This window comes from Pimephales promelas, chromosome 8, assembly GCF_988280905.1.
Source record: "Pimephales promelas chromosome 8, fPimPro1.hap1.1, whole genome shotgun sequence".
Taxonomy (NCBI): domain Eukaryota; kingdom Metazoa; phylum Chordata; class Actinopteri; order Cypriniformes; family Leuciscidae; genus Pimephales; species Pimephales promelas.
In genome coordinates this window covers 3,679,133-3,701,478 of record NC_142776.1, presented here as the reverse complement: position 1 = coordinate 3,701,478, position 22,346 = coordinate 3,679,133, and the positions used below count along the sequence as shown (strand labels likewise).

General features: G+C 38.6%; 1 protein-coding gene across 5 annotated transcripts in view; it reads right to left on the bottom strand.

Moving 5' to 3' along the window:
* Positions 1-21,310, bottom strand: part of nbeal1 (neurobeachin-like 1) — a 73,820-nt gene extending 52,510 nt beyond the window's left edge. For all 5 annotated transcript variants that reach the window (XM_039648788.2, XM_039648789.2, XM_039648790.2 and 2 more), the window contains exons 1-3: positions 21,055-21,310; positions 20,063-20,435; positions 5,361-5,452 (exon numbers count right to left, since the gene is read on the bottom strand). In XM_039648788.2, coding sequence (XP_039504722.2) covers positions 5,361-5,452; positions 20,063-20,113 — 143 coding nt within the window. In that variant the 5' untranslated portion in view covers positions 20,114-20,435; positions 21,055-21,310. The remainder of the gene's footprint in view (positions 1-5,360; positions 5,453-20,062; positions 20,436-21,054) is intronic.
* Between the last annotated feature and the right edge of the window lie 1,036 nt (positions 21,311-22,346).

The following is a 22,346-nucleotide window of genomic DNA, read 5'->3' as shown; positions in this document are numbered from 1 at the left end:
TAGCATGGCCCCATTTAACACCTGGTATTAAGATGCATTTTGGATCAAGTGGACGACACTAAATACTGGTGTAAACGGGGTCTAAAACGTTTTGAGCGGGTTTACTTTCCACCACTTCCAAAGGGAGTCAAAAACACATTTGACCGGATTGCTTTCATGTGGTCGAATGTGTTCAAACAGCCACAAAAGACCATCTACTGAACTAATGCGTGAACATTATAGGAAGAGCTCGATAGCCAGATGGGATTTAAAGGTCCCCTGACATGAAATTTTCACTTTCTGAGGTTTTTTAACATTAATATGAGTCCCCTTAGCCTGTATTTGGTCCCCTCATGTCTAGACTTTTCAAAGCGCTAATATTGAATCCAGTGTTGTAGTACTCGAGACCATATTTTAATGGTCTTGGTCTTGTCATGGACTCGTGTGCATTTGGACTCGGAATTGACTCGTACTCGAACATTTTTTTTTTAGGACTCGGACTTATTCCCGAGTCCACTCGAGTTTAATTCAAAATATTTTTCATGATTATTAATGTATGTTAATAAAATGTTTCTTTAAATTAATTGACACGCCCAGTGATTGGTGATTTTCTAGTGCGCAACTGCGCATGACAAATTGTAATAAAATTACTTTTAACACCACCTACTATGTGGCCTTTTTACCCTAAACTGATCATATTTGTTAAACTCTAAGTAAATTCAGTAAAAAAAAAAAAAAAAGGATTTCTCTAAGTAAATAAAAGTAAATTAGGTAATCAACCCTCACTGGTAAAAAAAAAAAAGGATTTCTCTAAGTAAATAAAAGTAAATTAGGTAATCAACCCTCACTGGTCTCGGTCTCGACTCGGACTCGACCATCTCTGGTCTCGGACTCGACTCGGACTTGACTCTCTATGGACTCGGTCTTGACTCGGACTCAACTCTCTCTGGTCTCGATGTCGACTCGGACTCGAGTGAGGTGGTCTGGACTACAACACTGATTGAATCTACTCGTTATCACGTCATAACGAGGAAAGGTTACCTCCCCTTTCTCTGCTTTGCCCGCCCGGAGAATGTGGCTCGCCCATGAGAAAATGAGCTAGGAAGTACGAACGCGATTTGAGTTTTTCGTCGAGAGATATCATGTCTTGCAAACGAGCGAAGCATGGCAGTTGATCAGTGTTCGGATGTACAAATTGAGCACAAAAGTATTTTTTAGTTCCTTCATCCGAGCCTCTGAAGAAACAATGGGTTAATTTTATTTTCTCTGGAAATGCGCCGACACAACTTCCCAAAGTTTTGGTCCAAACATATCACGGACGACTGTTTCCTCAACTCGATGAACGTCTGAAAATAACTCGATCGAGCTACCAAGCAACAGTTTCTGATGTGTAGCCTAATTGTTCGACTTCAGACAGGTAAGTTAATCTTTCTCTCAAAATCGTTCAATACTGTTTATGCATCAGTAAGTCAAGCCAGTGACTATAATATCAACTTCACATCGTTTCTTTTAGTAGGATGAAAATAATCGTATTTAAATTCTGAACAAATTATACATAAAGCGATCAAAGAACAATCTTACAAGTTTATCTGGACAACTCTTTATGAAATCAATGCACATCGAAGCTCTTACATCATCGTGTTTGCATTGGTGAAAGCATTAGAGAGAGTGCAGAAACTGCGATGTAAATCATACAATCTTCATTCTCGTGACCGACAGACTGTCATCTGCTTGCTCAATCCTCATCACAGCAACATTATATGTGATGGGAATAGATCTAAACACTTTAAAAACTTAATCTCGATAGCTGTAATAAGTAAAAACATATAATAGCTGTAGTAAAAGTATTCGAGAGAGTTTCACATGTAAAATGTAGCTATTTCATATGCAAGCATGTCAGCCAATCACAGCAGTGGGCGGTTCCACTGAATCCACTGCAGACACGCCCCTTCAAACAGAGCGTTCAAATCAGAGGCTAGGAAAAATGCCTTTTATTTCTAAATTATGACTATTTTTGATCATACTAACATTAAAAGGGCAACCCAGGAAACATTATAAAATAATAAAATAACCCCATGTCAGGGGAACTTTAACTTTGTCGGATGAAGACTCAAGTTTGGTTTGAAGAGGAAAAATGTACCAAGCACAATGTTCTCTCACCATTCCTGATTTCTAACACACTCTCGAAACGAAAGTCCACAGTCACGTTCATAACAGGATTTCTGCAGGTATCTTCATATTAAATGTAATGCCTTTTTAATGCCTTTTTTATTTTCAATGCCATACATGATCCATAACTAACCACAGATATTATATATTTGTGCTGTCAATCGATTAAAACTCTATTAAATCACATTAATCTCCATTGATTTTTAATGCCTCGCGGAAAACCTGCATAAGATTGTGTGAGCTTAAATGCTAATAAACAGCAAGTAACACATTGAATTAAACTTGATACTTTTGAAGAAGAAAGACTGAAATAGTATTTTCTTGTAAAACATGGTCTCTGTTTAATTTACACCTTTGATAAACTATTTTTTACAGTGTCGCTGCATGGAAAATAAAGACTAGCATATTGGTTTAGAATGAGCGATTGATGACAGAACAGTCATTTTTGAGCGGGCTACTTCTGTAATGCTGCAATCGTGACTGTAAAAGCAAGTACTGCACTATAAGAGTGTGTTCTTAGAGAGAGAGAGAGCGAGAGACAACTGTACAGTAATGAAGCAGATCTGTGCGAGAGCAGCACAGCTGTGAAGGAGAGAGAGCGCTGAGACAAATAAACCCATTACAATCCAATGTCTCTCTCTCTCTCTCTGTCTGTCGGTTCCTGGCTCTCCTCTCGCGCTGCATTACGTAATGTCATCTGACAGTCTAAGCACCTCATGATCACATGACCACAGCTGGGAGAGCCAGAGTGATTTTCTCATGCCACACTCTGCACTACCGCCACATAAATCCTTCAACACTCTCACTCTTTCTCTCTCTCCTTCTTTAAATCTCTTATCCCCCCACCCTTTATCTAATTCCTCGCTCTTATTTTTTCCATGCATTCACACACACACACACAAAGACTGGGCTAGCTGAATTCTCTGTATTGCCTCTCACTTGCATCAGAGCATGACCATGATGGCCAGGCGTCTGTAAACTACGGGTCATTATCCACAGACACGCATGGCTACAGACGCTATATTAGGCGTTATGATTTCTCTCATTCATATATGTACCAGAGGACCATCTGCCCTAATCAGTCTTTGCTTCTGCACAATTTCAGGAAAATGACTGACTGAAACCTTTATTGCCCCAAAGGGGAATTTGTTTTACACTCATGGGAACCATAATAAACATAACCACAAAAAACATAGAATAAACATAAATAAAGAAGAATAAAGACAAAAGTGACATGGAATATATCAATTTGACAACTTAAGAAATCAGTAAAAAATATATATATATATATATATTCAGTAATACCCTTCAAAAAAAAAAAAAAAAAAAAAAAAAAAAACCTCTAAAATATTCCGCAGCTTAAAAGAATCAATAAATAGATATATATTCAATAATGCACATTCAAAATCAATCTATGTGCCCATGGATGATTCGTTAAGTAGTTGAATGCTCCTCGGCACAAATGAAGTGATGTGTCGTTTAGTTTTAGTTCGGGGCATTCTAAATCTACGTCCAGAGGGGAGGTGGGAAAATTCTATGTGAAGTGGGAAAATCCAAGTGATTCAGGATGCAAAACTACACATTTTTAAAACTGAGATGCCTGAATAAGGTGGACCAGACTAATCTGGATACGCAAAACTCCAGCCCTTATTTTAGTCTAGAAAAAGCTGACGATTGACCACGCCCTCAAATGCGATGAGCCAATCACAGTGCGCAGCTAACCCAATACGCTCTGCTTCCACATCCATTGAAATGCATTGCAGTTAGTCAGTTTTCATTCGTTTTTTCTTGTCATTTTAAGTTTTAAATGGTGAAACGGTGTGCATGCAACTCCGACACTAGGTTACCGGGAGGCTGGGCGATGGTGTGTATTTTTTACCCTTTCCCAAGCCACATCTCTCAACCGAGATAAGCGTCGGCTCTGGATTAAGTTATGCGGTAACCACCAACTAAACGCGGATAAATTAAACAAGGATGTCTACTTCTGATCTAAGTTATGTCAACGACGCATTTGAACGTTATCTTTACCATCTCTGACGTAACGTTAACCTAACATCAGGAAACGTTAACGTTAGCTTCTAGCTGCGTTGTAGATCATGTCACTTAGCTTCATTAACGTATCTGTAAATAACCGAGATAACAAATGTTAACAATGTTGTGCTGAATGATTCATGTAAATACTGTAGCACCAAACGGTGATAGCAACGGTTGACCTGTAACATTATTTGCCTGGAGCTGAAGCCTTTCGTCGGCCTTCTCAACAATAAACGTATTAATATAACCCTCTAATGCATAGTTAAGGCCGTTTAGGTGACTTTGGGAAGATATATAATCTTTCTGTCTCCAAAAAATCACCAATTGCCTCCTGTGAAATGTCGCTTACTGTGATAGCTGCCATAGTGCCTGTACCCGAATGTTGACTGTTTGTCCGAGTGAGTGGAGGGGGCGTGGCTTAGCCATAGGTCAATTGGTGACTAGGACCTGTGAACTAACACATAACCCCATTCCTGGTCTGTCTTCGTGAGCTTTAAAGGAGTAGTTCACTTTTAAAAAAACTTTTGCTGATAATTTACTCACCCCCATGTCATCAAAGATGTCCATGTCTTTCTTTATTCAGTCGAAAAGAAATTAAGGTTTTTGATGAAAACATTCCAGGATTTTATCTATATAATGGACTTCAATGGGAACCAAATGGTTCAAGGTCCAAATGAGAGTTTCAGTGCAGCTTCAAATGGCTTTAAACGATTTCAGATGATGAATAAGGGTCTTATCAAGGACTCGAAGAAAGATTTGTTCATTTTGATGAACGAGTTTGAACAGGAGAGTCACGAACGTGCATCACAGAACAAAGCAAGTCGACATTTGTGCTTATAAAACTTAAACTTTTTTATTTATTTTTTAAATGAGCAATCGTTTCGCTAGATAAGACCCTTATTCATCGTCTGCCATCGTTTAAAGCCCTTTGAAGCTGCAATGAAACTCTCATTTGGACCTTGAACTGTTTGGTTCCCATTGAAGTCCATTATATGGAGAAAATCCTGGAATGTTTTCATAAAAAAAAAACGTCATTTCTTTTCGACTGAAGAAAGAAAGACATGGACATCTTGGATGACAAGGGGGTGAGTAAATTATCAGCAAAAGTTTTTTTTAAAGTGAACTACTCCTTTAAGTGCCTCAGACTGATGGACGAACGTAGCTGGACTGCAGTCTACCTGGTTGGGGGTTTCTCGAAATCCACATCCACGCATCTCTCATAGGAGCCGATGAAGATTTCCAACCACAGTTTCAGATAGTCCGGGTCCTTCTACAAGTTTCAGAAAACAACAGAGAGAGAAAAATGAATAAGTTAAAGGGTTAGTTCACCCAAAAATGAAAATTCTGTCAGTATTTACTCACCCTCGTGTTGTTCCAACCCCGTAAGACCTTCGTTCATCTTCGGAACACAAATTAAGATATTTAAGATATTAAGATCGCTCCTGCATACAGTCCATAGGCTTCTTGAGGGACTGGCTCTTGCCGTCCCCGAAAAGTCATAAAAGACATCGTTAAAATAGTCCAAGTGACTACACTGGCTCAATCTTAACTTTATCAAACGACGAGAACACTTTTGTGCGCAAAAAACAACAAAAATAACGACTTTATTTCAACTATTCGTTTATTTCTCCCTGTGCGCGAGTCAGGTTACTAGTTTAATAGCGTAAGCTTCTGTTATTGTACGTCACACGCATCACACACACATGACCAGCGTCGGCCAATAGTGAGCCTACGTGTGACGTAGCTCTACGCAATCACACTACGTTAACGGACTATAGGCTTATGGAGAAGGAAGTGAATAGTTGAAATAAAGTCGTTATTTTTGTTGTTTTTTTGCGCACAAAAGTGTTCTCGTCGTTTGATAAACTTAAGATTGAGCCCCTGTAGTCACTTGGACTATTTTAACGATGTCTTCAATTACTTTTCGAGGACAGCAAGAGCCAGTCCCTCAAGAAGCCTATGGACTGTATGCAGGAGCGATTTTAATATCCTAAATATCTTAATTTGTGTTCCGAAGATGAACGAAGGTCTTACGGGGTTGGAACAACATGAGGGTGAGTAAATACTGACAGAATTTTCATTTTTGGGTGAACTAACCCTTTAATCAGGGAAAGAATTATTCATACAAATACATTTATTCATTTGGCAGACTGTATTGTATTCAGGTATAGCCAACATTTTATAAGACCATATGACCTTGACATTGACTAACAGGAATGCATTTAGTTATCAACAGGTGGTGTGTCCAAATGTTTGAGATTAGTAGGTGGATTATATCAGGTGCAACACGAGATACCTGACGAATAACAAACTGGCCTGACCGCATTTCAACAGGGACTGCCTACCTGGAACACAATCCTACATTCCAGAAAACAGAGTAGTCTGACCTACAACACAAATGTCCACACACAAACCCGTTCACCCAGCTCAGAATTAAATCTTGATCAACAGCCGACGGCAATCTAATGAATTTATGAAACACTTCACGCTCTAATTGATGAGGCCGGAGTGCATCACGACTCAATGTGGCCGTTTGTGAGCCGTGTACATCCAGAACAGGAAATCATGCTCAAAAATTCCTCTCGGTGAGATCATCAGAACAGCTATGCAACTCCATGCCAAAAAAACAACTCGCAATAGCTGACCGATAAGACACATGGACAAGACAAGTCAGTTTTTGACTCTTCAAAACACAAAAAGTGAGAATATGAGAAAAGAAAGAATGTAAAAGAAAAGCCTCATTCGTTTAGGAAGATCCAGAGGCAAGACACACACGTCTGGATGTGGGCGAAGGTGCACACCCTGTTTATTTAGAGCTCACGCCACAGAATGGACACTGCCTTGCTCCTGATGCCCTTTCCAGCTGAAGGGTGTGGGGCGATTCAGTCACTTAAAGGGCTTTCTATTCCTAAAGGCACTAAACATTAACTCGAAGCAGACTTTTATGCTGTATTGTACGCCCTGGGGGAACTATTTTGTTGTAACTTGTTGTAAAATGAGTCCTGTGTGGTAAGATTGTGACTTTGATCTTGTAAAATCAGTGTGTAGATTACAGTTTAGAGCCATTATGAAACAAAAGCTGTGAATAATGATAATAATCTTTTTTTTTTCCCCTATTGTGACGTATATCCGAGTACATGGCTTCTTACTAGAACAAATGTAGGCCAGGGCTTGATTTTGTCCGTGAGGAATTGATTGACTTGTGGTTTGCTATTGGTCGATCTCAGAGTGAAAGGTTCTCCCGCCCTCATTATTATTTTGATTATAGAATAGAGAGCCCTTCCTGTCGACCACCATGGGACCTTATTTCGGAAAAATATTGTATGGTAGTCAATGGCGAGAGACAACAAATATTTTGATCTCGTTTGAATCGTGCCCTGAATTACACATATGATGCTTGTCAATTTAAAAGATACATTTTAAAGTAAAGAAAGTCGCAGTTTGATGTAAAACCGTTGAGATATAAGACTGTGAAAATACGTAATTACAAAGACTACAAACCCCACAGTCGCACATTTTCTCTCAATGAATGAAGCTAACTTTACTGAGGCTAATGTCTGACATTGTTTCTACAGTCTTACGTTATAATCGTAACGTTACGCCGTCATGCCTGAGTGTTTTGTACCAGACGAGCAGCGGATCTCGCTCGTTGTTTTGCTTCCCGGGAGATGTAGTTCAATGAGCGATTTTCACATAAAACTAAATGTTACTCTTCTGTTTTATGTCAAACTGCGACACTTTTGACTTTCAGAATTATCTTTTAAATTGACAAACATCATATGTGTAATTCAGGCCACACTTCAGACGGGATAAAAAGATTTTATCTCGCCATTGACTAACATGCATATTTTTTCCGAAAAAAGGTCCCATGAGCCGGAAATGGAGGGGCGGGACTTAGGCTCTCTATACAAGGCTAAGGAACAAAAAATAAATAATATGCATTGATGTATATCTTATAATAAACAATGCAATATCCCATTAAAAAAAATAATAAGGTGACTTTAATAACTTCCGCATCTGATAAATGACTACTTAGCACTAACAGTCTCATCCCTAAGGCTTCTTTCAGAAATGTTGATTTATTCATGGTCTCTGGCAAAGACACTGGGCAATCTAAACCCTCACTAATGCCAGGCATATGACCTACAGCCACAACACTGAGCTCACTCAAATCACATGGGCTAGACATCCTGTCCATTTGACATACCATAATAATTTGACTTCTAGTATGCAGGATATTCTCTTTCCTGTAAACATTATCCTCTCTTTCAAGAAATTACTTGCTCAAGCTTGAAATGTTGTACATTTCCACAGAAAATAACGCTGCCTCACCTCTCAATTAGTAAAAACATGCATTTACAAGCCTAGAAAACAACTAAGCAAAGCTTTAAACCTCTTAAACCTGACTTGCTGTCTACAGGCAGCAGCCTCCTAAAGGCATTGTTGTGTTAGCATTGTTGCTAAGCTAACAAGAAGATACTCAGAGTGCAGCAGAGTCTAAAGTAATGAGTATTAGTATTAAATGTCTGAAATATGTTTTGTTTGTAGTTATCACAAGCTCAGTACCTTTTCATGTTTTACCCTACAACATTAAACACATTTAGTTATACTTTTTGTGAAGCTTAAAAAACATGGTTGCTATGCTAATGCTAACAAGTGGCTAAATGGGACTACAGAGGTTGTCTGGAAAATGAAACATCATCAGGCAAACAGTTAAACTCATCTAATTGCTAGTCCGCTTTTACACCCTTGATTTGTTTATAATTGCACTCTTGATTATAATTTTCACTCAAACTTCCCAACATGGATTTATAAAAACAAATGGACAAATAAAAACTGAAAGCGTTTCCGTAAGCTTACGTTGATATAGAGTATCGAAGTTGCAACGTCACTTTGTGGGGCAAAAGGCGGAAGTGAGTTAGCATTTTAGCACTCCCGGTTCCCTCGCCCTAAAGTCTATGGGTGTTTTGAATGGGTTTTTGCTAAATTGCCTGAAATAACGTCTGTGGTGAACAAAACAAAGCCTCTAAATATTTTCACGTTTTGATCTATGACATAAACCACACAGTTATAACCTGCTTGTGTTTTTTTAAAAACTTTATATAGGCTTCAAAATGTATACATTTTGGATTAACTTGTAAAAATGATCTTGCTAGACAAAACGTGTAAGGGTCACAACTCTTTGTTGAACACAGATATTATTTTTTGCGATTTTCCAAAAGTCTATTCTAAAAATAAATCGCTTTTCGATCGAGGGAACCCATGCGCCGCTAACTTCCGAGTTGTCCTACAAAGTGACGTCATCATTTTGGCACTCTATTGACATTGTGTAGGGATGCACCGATATAAAAAAAATTTGGCCGATACCGATAACCGATAATTCTTTATATTTGAAAGCCGATAACCGATATATCGGCCGATAAACTTAAATCCAAATTTTTATCTAATTTTGAGAGCCTGTTTACAAAAACAAAAGTCTCACAATTAAATCCACGTCCCAAGCGCACAATTATAATGATGTTCTCATTATAGTGTTGTATAGCCGATATGACACATTTGCGTTACACATGTTCATTTTTTGAAGAGATTTCAATCATATTTCAAGAAATTCAAAAACATAAACAGTTCTCAACAAGTGTCTCAGCTGAAGGGAATAATACATTATTTATCGGTTTTAATATATCGGCAAAATTTTCTTAGCAGGCCGATAACGATAACATTAAAAGTGAACATATATCGGCCGATACCGATATGCTGGCCGATATATCGTGCATCCCTAACATTGTGTAAGAAAAATATGTAAGAAATTTGTTGTTTACAGAGCATATCTTTTTAATGGTCTGGTTACATTGTGTTCTGAGGTCGGTTTCTCCATGAAGGATGCATATTGCCTTCATATTTGGGAGAAACAAGATTTGATGCCAATTTGAAGCTAGGGGCGGCTCAATTCAGGTTTTGGAACAGAGCTATTACCTCATATAACACCTACACATCAACCTCTCCATGCTTATTAGCAAGAGACCACCAGAGCAATAACCATTTCTGCCTATGCAAACTTAGGCTATTCCTTCAACTCAATCACATGCTAAAAAAGTAAATTCAGAGGAATTACATTGATATCAATGCATGCATAACTTGCATAATAACGTTTATAGTAACGAATCAGAAATTCTTAAATCCTATCTGACTTGAGGTCACTTCCCTACGATTCTTCTTTCTCATCTAATATCTTGTTCATTTCAGTAGTCAAATAATCTTTCACAACAGGAACTCGAGTTCCTGTGAGGATCGTATAAGGATTGTTACCATGGTGAGGAAAGAGGGTATGTTGAGTGAGGCGGCACAGCATTATCCAGTCTCTCTCTCTCTCTCTCTCTCTCTAACACGTTTTCCTCTTTCTCACCCCACTATCTCGGTTTTCTTACTTTTCTCTCACACTTAATTTTGAATCCCGCTGTCCTTATCGCCTCTCTTGCCATGTGTGTGTGTGCTGCAGTGCCCTTTGAAAGGATAACATGGCAAATTAAGCAGCCAAGATGATTTATGGAGCTCATGATCTGCATGAGGATTCACTTCATCGACGTCTGCTTTAAAGGGATACTTCAGGATTTAACATTAAGCTTTGTATCAGTAGAAACCTGTAGTGTTTTCGTATTACCGTGCTTTCCACCCTCATATCCCCCTGAGACGAGAGATTTATGTATTTTTTTGTCATTTTTTGTCAATCGTCATTTTGCGTCATCAGAGGCTTTTTTAGTCCAGAGTCTAAAGACTACAGTCAGTAGTCGGGTCTGTCCCGCATGTCCTCAACCCACCCATAGAGGGCGATCTCACTCACAGAATGAACACATAGCGTCAGCCATTTTTTTTTTGGAAGCTAAGCTAGCAGGCTCTTGTTCTGTGGAGAAAGTTGAGTAGTTGACATGTCCGGGATTCAGTTTTTGCTTTCTGCAGTCGCCATTCATTGTTTACATGCACAGCTTTTGTTTCGATCTAACTGAATTCATTTCGATTGGTGAATCTGAATGTAGTGTTTACATGAACGCTAAACAAGTGATCGGTTGATGTGTGTTTTAACATTGCTAAGAAAATTCCCGCTCCTCCGCGAGAGATACGAATCACGCCACCGGCCTCGCGCCGTTCTCCCGCGGCCCTCACTCGTCCCGCTCGCCACAGTAAACATGATGAATGGCGACTGTAGAACGCAAAAGCCCAAACCCGGACATTTTGGGAAATCTCGAAACACATTTTCAGGCAGACTCATCACGGAGACTCACTAGTAGCCTAGACTTGTTTTTTAACTAGGCCTAAAAAAAAAAAAAGTTTGGTTCCGGTTGGTTGTCAGTTGAGGTCATGGGTCGGTAGGGAATTTTTTTTTTTTTTTTTTTTTTTTTTTTTCAGTCGCAGCAAGGGATGGGTAGGAAATTATTCAGGGCTCGACATTAAAGGGATAGTCAAATCTAAAAATATCAAAATTGAAACTACTGTGGAAACAAAGACACCTACATCTTGGATGCCCTTGAGTTAAGCTAAAACATATCAAAAATTAATTTCAAAGTTGAGCTATCCCCTTAAGCCTTTTCACATGCTTGTCCTCCGGACAAGTAAGTAAATCTGTCAATCACTTGTCCGAGTAAAAAAGTTGCTTGTCCGGATTTTTTAAATGTATTTATTTTTTATTCTGAAGCAATATTGTCATCAGTGTTCAATCAGCTTTGATATTTAAAAAGGCAAATTGTAATATCTGCACCTTTAAGGGCATCCCCTTCACCAATATTATTAAATGCCCTATAGTGTCTTATTATTCTAAATAATATAATTTATTGATCAAATTTAGGAATTTAAAATGAAAGATGAAGCATACTGTTAGTGTTACCCTAGGTAGGGCTGATGAAATTAAATCATTTACACTGAAAAATTACAATTTCATAAAATAATGTTATGAAATTGATTTAAATGTGCAAATAAGAAATATTGGAAAGAATTATACTAGGCTACTTATAAACATAACACTAAACTGCCAATAGGTGGCGGCAGGCGGCCGTATAAATGAGTGAGTTATTGATTCATTATTTCAAACGATTCGTTCAAACGGTTGATTCATTCAAGAATGAGACGGATGTTGATGTTTATGAATGGGTCATTGAATCCTTGACTCAACCGATTCATTCAAAATGCTGAATCATTCAGTAATGAAAACAGGATGAGTTCCTGTGAGATGCGTCGTGGTTCTGCTGTGACTTTTCTTTGGAACTATTTTCGCTGCTGAAATGGAACAAAAACACCCAATATTGCTTATAAACAGTAAGTGACTTGATCTTAACTGTTTATTGAACTGTTGTAGGAAATCAATGTCACTTTTTCAATCGTGATGGTATTCATGAAAAATAATTGAGGCTGCTTAGTGCTTAACATATGTTAAAATATAAAAACTCCACATTTAGATTTTTTATAGGCAGAGTATGTTGTTAACTGTGTGTGTGTGCTCCGCTCATGTGTGTAGATTTCTCTGCGCGAGCGTCAACAGCGCAACCTTACCATCAGTAATACAGTAGGCCTGCTACATTTATTATCCACAATCGATCGCAACTTACAATAAATGTAATAAAATCAGAATCATTCTCTCGGTTTAGTGATTCCCTAGTTATTTTTTTTTTGTTTGTTATTGATGTTCTAATCAGGCTACTTGTCCGTTGGGGCGAGTAAAATTCTCTTTTACTTGTCCTTCAAAAATCCATTTGTCCCGGAAAAGCGGACAAGTTAGACGGGCTCTGGAGATACGAACCGCGGCAGGTTAGAGTGTTTTGGATTGCATAAAATAATGAAAGAAACGAACAAATACATGGCGAAAGAAGTGCTAGACCGCAGAAGATGGGATTGGGATCATGATTGGATCATGATAGGATGATTTTTTAATAAAACTAGGCGGATGGAGGTATTAGTATGTGGTGTGTGCATGCCTATGAATGCATGTATTTGTATGTGTGCGAATATGAATAAAAATATCCTAAATTACAAAAAAAGACTTGTATAATATGTATTATAGTTCAGTTTGACGAACGATATCTGCCTCGTTTGTTAATAGATTGCTGGAGGACAAGATGCATCTTACATCGCGTGCTATAAAAAGACGGAGCTGTACAAAAACGTAAATTAATAGTTCGCCTCAGAGTTTTTTATTTGTGTATTTATTTAATTTTTATTATTTCTTCCCCAAGCTCATAAAATAATTTTGGGTCGCACATAAATTGACAGGGTCGGTCGGAAACCGGAAACAAACAATTTTTTTTTTTACGCCCTACTGCGCTCTGTTACCAGTAGGCGTGGCCTCCTAGGGCAGCGAAGCAAGTGCATTCTGGGAGTTGTTGTCTTTCATCCACATAAGCCAAAAATACATTTTCTGGCTTTTCTCAGTCTAGAAAGCTCCAAATTCAAAAATAATTTCATATTTCTTCTACATAAATGACCCATTTCAAATACACATTTATCTTTCCAGAGGTAAGAGCAACAGCACAGGTGTGTAGAAGTTCTGCCCTGATCTCAGAGAGGTTAGACAACAACTGGGAGAGAATTGGACGAGGATCATAATTGTGGACTAATGGGTGAGTATTGTACGAGTGTGTGTACGTGTATAAAAATAGCGCACTGCCCTGTAAAAGCCGTTTATAGCCATCACTGAAGGACAAGCCCTGATAATCACAGGTCTTAACCGGGTCAAAGGTCAGCACACAAGTAGCTCCGTCCCATTCACACAAGACTGTCACATTGTGTGTTCAGTGAGTCTATCATTATCTCAGAGGGGGCGTGTGTGTGTGTGTTTATGGGTTCACGACTGTAACCAGGAAACACAATGACCAGCTTCTATTAAACTGCTCGAGTAAACAGACCACATGAAAAGACACTTTCATCATGCATGCATCATTCAGTTTCAGTCCGTCCGGTTCTTTCTTTAATTGTTTTCAACTCTGTCTCATTCACTCATCTGCCATGTCGACATTTGTCCATCTGGCATTCAGGCAGAAGAGGCAAAAATCACATGAAACCACCAGCACTGATCATGGAGACTAACCCAAATTGGACAATAATGTTTTTAAGGGGTTGTAATGCCATTTTATTATTTACAGGCTGACAATTTTATTACTGTCCGAAATGGAAACATCAGTGTTCTTCATTTTCCCACAAACCAAGAGAAAATAACCTGATAACCAAGATGTCCATATCTTTCTTTCTTCAGTCGAAAAGAAATTAAGGTTTTTGATGAAAACATTCCAGGATTTTCTCCATATAATGGACTTCAATGGGAACCAAACGGTTCAAGGTCCAAATGAGAGTTTCAGTGCAAACTGCAAACTCTTCAAAGGGCTTTAAACGACACCAGAAGATGAATAAGGGTCTTATCAAGCGAAAAGATCGCTCATTTAAAAAATAAATACGCTTAAGTTTTATAAGCACAAATGCTCGCCTTGCTCTGTTCTGTGATGAGCGTTCGTGACTCTCCTGTTCATACTCGTTCATCAAATGAACAAATCTTTTTTCGAGTCATGACTCAAAGGGTCCTAGATCATCGTCTGGTGTCGTTTAAAGCCCTTTGAAGCTGCAATGAATCTCTCATTTAGACCTTGAACCGTTTGGTTCCCATTGAAGTCCATTATATGGAGAAAATCCTGGAATGTTTTCATCAAAAACCTTAAATTTCTTTTCGACTGAAGAAAGAAAGACATGGACATCTTGGATGACATCGGGGTGAGTAAATTATCAGCAAAACTTTTTTTTTAAACTCCTTTAATCCAGTATATGTTTGTTTTCTTCAGTACTTGGTGAGATTATTGATTTCCTCTGTGGCTATGTATGTTCTCTTCTCTATGTTTTATGAACAGATGAAACAGAACACAAAGACCCCGAGCAGGTTGGGCTCCAAACACATCCCAGAATGCACAGCAAAAGCCGCTGTATTACAGTTTTTCTCAGTTGTAAACACACAATGGCCACAACATGTAACTCATGCACCAATTCCCTAAACCAATTCTGCTAAACTACAAGCACAATTCCTGCTTTATACTCAAATTGCAGTTCTAAAACACACTTTTTTCAAAACACTACACACAATTCTCTGCATTTGGCACCATTTCATGCAGAAAATCTCTTGTTTTCACAAGGAACACACTGCCATTCATATATATTATGCACACTGACTCATCACATGGACAAACACATCACACACTTTTACAACTATCAATCAGATTTAGCATAAAAGACCGAAACAGAAGAGAGGATGCAGGATAGTTTACTGTAACTGCATACAGTACATTTTTCTGTTGTTTTGTATGTTTGTGTAACTTTGTGTTGGTTGGGATGTACACTGTGTACATTGTTTTTGTGGGAAAAATAAAATATATTTGTTACCGTCTATTTGTGTGTTCTGAATATAAAAGCAATATCCTCAAATATGTTGCAACACACTTATGTATGCACTGTCTGTATTAAGTGTAACACTGAACAAAACAAAGGTGAATGGAGAAGAAGTGTTTTCCATCACAGTGTTTTCCATTGAGCATATCAGTGTTCAACTGGTTCTTATATGATGGTTTGTGCATGTCATTTGAAAACAAAATACAATTTTGAGCTGAAATAACATTGTTTTGAATGTAAAGTTTCATTTTGCAGGAGAATTGAGGGGTGTGTGTTTTGTTTAAAATTTGTTTGTGTAGAGGCATTCTTTCAGAAAATGTGTGTAAACGACCGAGAAAAACTGTAATGTCTTTCAACATACATACCTGTAAATGTAAATCTGACACACATATCCAGTTATCATTAGGCTGCATTAGCATGCTTAAGAGGAAATGTCAGTTCACACTGCGTTCTGAAGATCACAGGCTGGTTAATGCATGAGAGCAGAAACCATAAACAAAAGCAAAGGTCATTTCTGCAGCAAACAAAGCCACAGTGGACTTGTGACTGTCAGCTCATGAGGGAAATCATGTTAAAGGGATAGTTCACTTTGAAATTAATGTTTGGTATGTTTCAGCTAACCTCAAGGGCATCCAAGATGTAGGTGTCTTTGTTTCCGCAGTATTTTCAATTTGATATTTTTAGGTCAAACCGTTCTTGTCTGGCAGTCATATAATGGAGGTCTATGGTCACCACCTCAAAGAGCATGCACGGAGAAGTCCAAATTAAACATGATTTAATGACTCGTAAATGTAAGTACACATTGATGGCCTAAGACACGAAACGAGCTGTTTGTGTGAGAAAATGAACAGTATTTATATCGTTTTTAACTCTTGTAAACGTGATCTGAAGGCACGGGCGCTTCAGTCTGAGATCACTTGGAAGTGACTGTGATTTCAAGAGGTAAAAATGATATAAATACTGTTCATTTTCTCACACAAACCGCTTGTTTCGTGTCTTAGGCCATCAATGTGTACAAGACATTAAATCATGTTTAATTTGGACTTCTCTGTGCATGCTCTTTGAGGTGGTGACCATAGACCTCCATTATATGACTGACAGACAAGAATGGTTTCAATATCAAAATTGAAACTACTGCCGAAACAAAGACACCTACATCTTGGATGCCCTTGAGGTAAGCTAAAACATACCAAAAATTAATTTCAAAGTGAACTATCCCTTTAAGGACGAGCTGTCGGGTTGAACATCTCACCGTCAAGACTGCACAGCTATTTGAGTAAAAACTGAATTGTTCACAGAATATTATGGCAGCTTGTGTCTGCCAATAATCATAAACAAATAAATAGATGTCACAATTTTGAGTTTACATCGCAATTTTTTTTCAGAATTATAAATTAATTCGTCGATAAAGCCAAAACTGCGATTTGAGTTTCTTTTCAAAAAAGAATTGAGATTCTTTTTTGGTTTTGGTCTATCCTCTGTGCTTCGGCGTTCGTCAATACATCATGCGTCGGGTCAGAGGTCACGGGCCAGAAGCCAGTCATTATAGTTTATAAAGTTATTAATATTGATATTTTTTTTTAAAAACACATGGCTTTGGTTTAGAAGGTCTTTATTTACCCCTGGAGTCGTATGGATTACTTTTATGATGGATGGACGTGCTTCTTTGCCTTAAAAAGCTCACTCCCATTATAAAGCTTGGAAGCTATTCATTATTAAATATAACTGAAAGAAGAAAGTAATATTCACCTAGGATGGCTTTAGGGCGAGTAAATTTGGGTGAACTAACTAACCCTTTGACCTTTAGGGACGAGCGTCGCAAATTAGTCTTTTCTGCAATTTACTAATAATACTTCCATTGGATGGTTGTTGTTCCAGTTTTATCCATGTTTGTCGTTTCTGTCCCTATTCAAATAAATCCTAAATATATAATTTAAATCCTGATTGATCAGGGAAACGTGCACATGGCTCATACCAGCTTTTTTTTTTATCCCTTTTAGACTTAAATCACACGCCCGCTGCCACAAACGAAGGCTAATGTTCAGATTTGGAAATCTTATTTTATGTGACAGGTCATCTGGATAAGTCCTGAGTCCCTGTGGACAGCAGCGGCTCTGAGGGGCTCAGGGTCTAATCACTGTATTACGCTGACATGACAGACCCACAAGACACTGCTGACAACAGCAGACACTCCTGAGGAAGCAAAACATCCTCTCTCGTAGAAACGATAACGCTCTGGAAAATGTGTTTTCATTACATTTGTTCTGGAACATTAGTACGGCGTTAAATGTCCTGTAAAGCGACCTAACAGTGTCGCAGATCACGACAGGATCTGACAATACGAGCAGGGCGCTAACAGTTAAAATCTGGACTCGCAACACAAAACACAAAGACAAGGAAGTGCTATTGTGTTTAACTACTCGCCAAAAAGATCAGTCTGCAGCTAAACAGTGAGGATATTGTTACAACTAAAATAAAGCTGAAATAAAGCAAAATATAAATATTAGATGAAACACTTCAACTAAAACAAAAGAAAAGAAAATTTGAAGAAATGTTGCCTTGGTAAATAATTGAATTAGTTGGAGTACTAAAATTACTAACTGAAATAAAGCTAGAAATAAAAAAAAATGATATAATAATATATGAATAATGGTAAAATAACATGTGATATTGCAAACACAATATCAAGGGTGAAAAAGTAGATGACGTTATGCACATGAGTGTTCCATGTTCAGTCTGTATGCGCATCGTTTTTCTTTACAAAGTGACATCGCCAACTTCTGGCCTGGCATGAATAATACAGCGGTTTTAGTCGTTTTCGCAGATCAGTGTGTGAACGGGCATCGTTTTAACAACATTGTCGCCTGTGCGGAAAAAGACAGCATCACCTCATTGGACGAGATCCAGGGGGCGGAGTTTGGTAGGATTAGGGGGTGGGGTTAGGGATCAGGGAACCACTAACACGAAATGGAATTGCAAAAAGAATGTTTTAAAACAGATTGGACACTCCTCCTGATCACTGAATTGTCAAACAATTAGCCCCGCCCCCCAAACTCAAAGCATTGGTTGAGCCAACAAATGATGTCACTTTTAGGGGAAATTGCCATATTAAAGGTTTACATATCAAACCGAGATAAGATAAAGATAAAGAGATGGGTAGGATTAGGGGCGGAGTTAAGTATCAGGGGGCGGAGATGGGTAGGATTAGGGGTGGGGTTAGGGATCAGGGGGCGGAGATGGGTAGGATTAGGGGTGGGGTTAGGGATCAGGGATGGAGATAGGTAGGATTAGGGGTGGGGTTAGGGATCAGGGGTGGAGATAGGTAGGATTAGGGGTGGGGTTAGGGATCAGGGATGGAGATAGGTAGGATTAGGGGTGGGGTTAGGGATCAGAGGTGGAGATAGGTAGGATTAGGGGTGGGGTTAGGGGTCAGGGGGTGGAGATGAGTAGGATTAGGAGTGGGGTTAGGGATCGGGGGGTGGAGATGGGTAGGATTAGGGGCGGGGTTAAGTATCAGGGGGCGGAGATGGGTAGGATTAGGGGTGGGGTTAGGGATCAGGGGTGGAGATAGGTAGGATTGGGGGTGGGGTTAGGGATCAGGGGGCAGAGATGGGTAGGATTAGGTATGTATGGTATCTGGATCCAACTCCTCCTGGATTTCGTGTTCTGCAGTGAGGACCATCTCCAAAAAGATGCAAAGTAAAAACGTTTCCATTTATAGTACAGCGTTGTCATGTGAATATGTATCCTAAGAGGTCTTGGTGACACAATTTCAGAGGACGTCCAAATTATCTAGTCTAGTCATTTTCTAAGTAGATATAAGGACCTTCAAAGCTAAAATGTGCAGTTTCTGAACCACTAACACAAAATGGAATTGCAAAAAGAATGTTTTAAAACAGATTGGACACTCCCCCTGATCACTGCTATTGTTTCGTCAAACAATTAGCCCCGCCCCCCAAACTCAAAGCATTGGTTGAGCCAACAAATGATGTCACTTTTAGGGGAAACTGCCATATTAAAGGTTTACATATCAAACCGAGATAAGATAAAGTATTATATATGATTTGCAAAACAAAATATTTTTTCTACAACCCAAGAGAAATGCATCTGGGGTCAACGAGGAAGAATAACCAGAAAACAATCCGACACTATGCACCGAATCATTTTGAGTTAAGTCTGATCACATGACACCACAGAGGGAGTTGGTTCGAATCTCCATCAATGATCAGACGGACTGGACATTCACAACCACCTGAGGTCAATGGATCTCCCCAGAGGGCATTCAGATGTCATGACAAGCGTTCACACACTGCATGGAACACAGTGTACCAGCCACATGCACTGCACGAGAAATAAATAAATAAAACAGCGCTCCTTCTTATGTGCAAAAGGGATTATTTGGTCACGCTTAGTGATGCAATGTACATTTGCATGAGAAATGAAATGCATTAACTCTGTGCAAGCCGTTTACCTTATTGCAGTACAGCATCCAAACCTCATACAGTCTCTCGGTCGATGCCATTCTGCACTGCAAGCTGTGAGCATGTAGGCAGAAACCTTCCTGATGATGATGATGATGATGTGTGATCAATATTCCTGAGTCCTCATGGTGTTAACATCCCGGCGAAAGGAGTTTTCCCAAAAACCACATTCGCTCGTGGATCACAAATCCCACCAATGGGTGAATAGAAGTCTGTGTTAATCCAGGATGACAGATCGTGTCATTTCCTCTGTGCACGGTGAAATCGCATCCATCATGTGAACGATACGAATCCCAGATGGCTTGGACTTGTGCGTTTCCGGCACTTTCTGATATTCCAAAAACTCCTCAGCTCTTCCAAGCCCTGTCGACAAATAGAGCACACATTAAAAACAGCCCTGTGTTTAGATGCTGCATGAATGCATTGCAATTCCCAAAAGCACATTTGCATGCCACGGATAACAGTAAATTTGCAATGCATGACTCTGGATTGAGAAGGAAAAAAAAAATTCCCAAAATAAACAGAGACCCATGACATCATCTCAAGCCAACTCAACATGTTCACAGAGCCAACATTATATTCCTGACTTTCAAAGAGCAAGTCGTGTAAACTATATTTTAACTCCAGCATTGACAAAATCAGATCATATTATTTATATATGTCCAAAAATATGCACAAAGTAAAAGAGTTGATCTGGAACTCTGGGTGTTGTGATTGTACATACTAGACTAACACTAACTCTAGATTTAGACTCTTTGAGGGTCTCAAAACATTCAACACATGTGCAATTCTATAAAGATATGACCAACAGCATATTTCTTGACATAAACTTAAATATAACTCTTATGAAACCCCCACTAATGTCATGGCTTGTAATTTTATAAACATTAGTTAATATCGTCATAACAAATGGCAACGGTATATACTAGTATAATAATGTCTCGGAATAAATACATCAGTTTCCTATGAGTCTGAAACTCACCTGCCTCAACAAAAGCAGCCCGTCGAAACTCCCGAGCCGAAGCTTGTGTTCTGGTTACGAATCCAGGAATGTTGTTGCATGAAGCGAAAGCACCACTGGCATTTAAACCCGGTCAGTTTAAACACCACAAACTGGCTTTTGACTCATTCTGTAACCAGATCAGCCTGACAGACTGGATGCATTTGACCAGTATCATCGCACTGGATTGCGACGGCTCGGGAAGCTTGAAGGTGTATGCGTGTGTGTGTGTGCGCGCGCGCGCCTGTGTGTGTTTTTCTTCGTAGATGTTTTACGACAGGCCGCACTCCTTTACGTTGCCTATGTGGAGCTCATGCAGCTCATGTGAGTCGCAAACAAAGGCGTGCCTGAAACTCGCGTTCATTACGTAAATCAATTAATATTCATGAGCACGCTTTTAACAATTCGTCAACTGATGCCAACGTCAGAACGTATTCCCCCGTCAGCCAATCAAGTAGGCTCACTGCAGAAACATGACCGTGCGTAATTAATATTAATAAGATGCCTTCAACTTAGAAGGACAGGTAAGTGGGTAAGTATGTGAATATACATTTATTTAATATCTTTGATATGAATGTTATCCTCATATACAATAGCTGATGTTTAACATGATATTAATGTTTTTTATGACGCTATTAAATTCTTGTGTATCTGGTAATTCATTTGTCTCTTTCGAAATGTCATGTATATTTTGTTGGAAATAAACTTTTTATAAAAACTTGGGACAGGTAAATTCACTTCAGGCTCAACAAGGCTCGGCCGTCGATGTTTTTAGATCTAAAATCCGTGTAATTAAATATGTAATTTCTTTGTAACGTTTACGTTATTATTTTTACACAAACACATTACAAGATTAATATGTAAAAGAGCGCTCCCTGCTGGCTAAAGAGTGCATATACAGAATTACAACACAAATACAAATTGCTGGAAATGATTAAATATTACTTTTGTGAGCTCAAAAATAAAAATCACAAAAATTAGATCAGGAAATAAGGTCAGTAAGTGATCAAGACAAATTAAAGGAAAATAATGTAATTAGATAACACATTACAAAGGTTTTATTGTTAACTACATTAGTTAATATGAACAATCTGCAACACTTATTAACATTAGTTAATGATAATCCCAGCATTTCTTAATACAATTTTAAGATTACAAATTGTAGCTATATGTTAACATTAATGCACTCCAAGCTAACATTCACTTTTTTATTCTCTAACATTAACAAAGGTTAATAAATGCTGTAAAAATACAGTATATTGCTCATTGTTAGT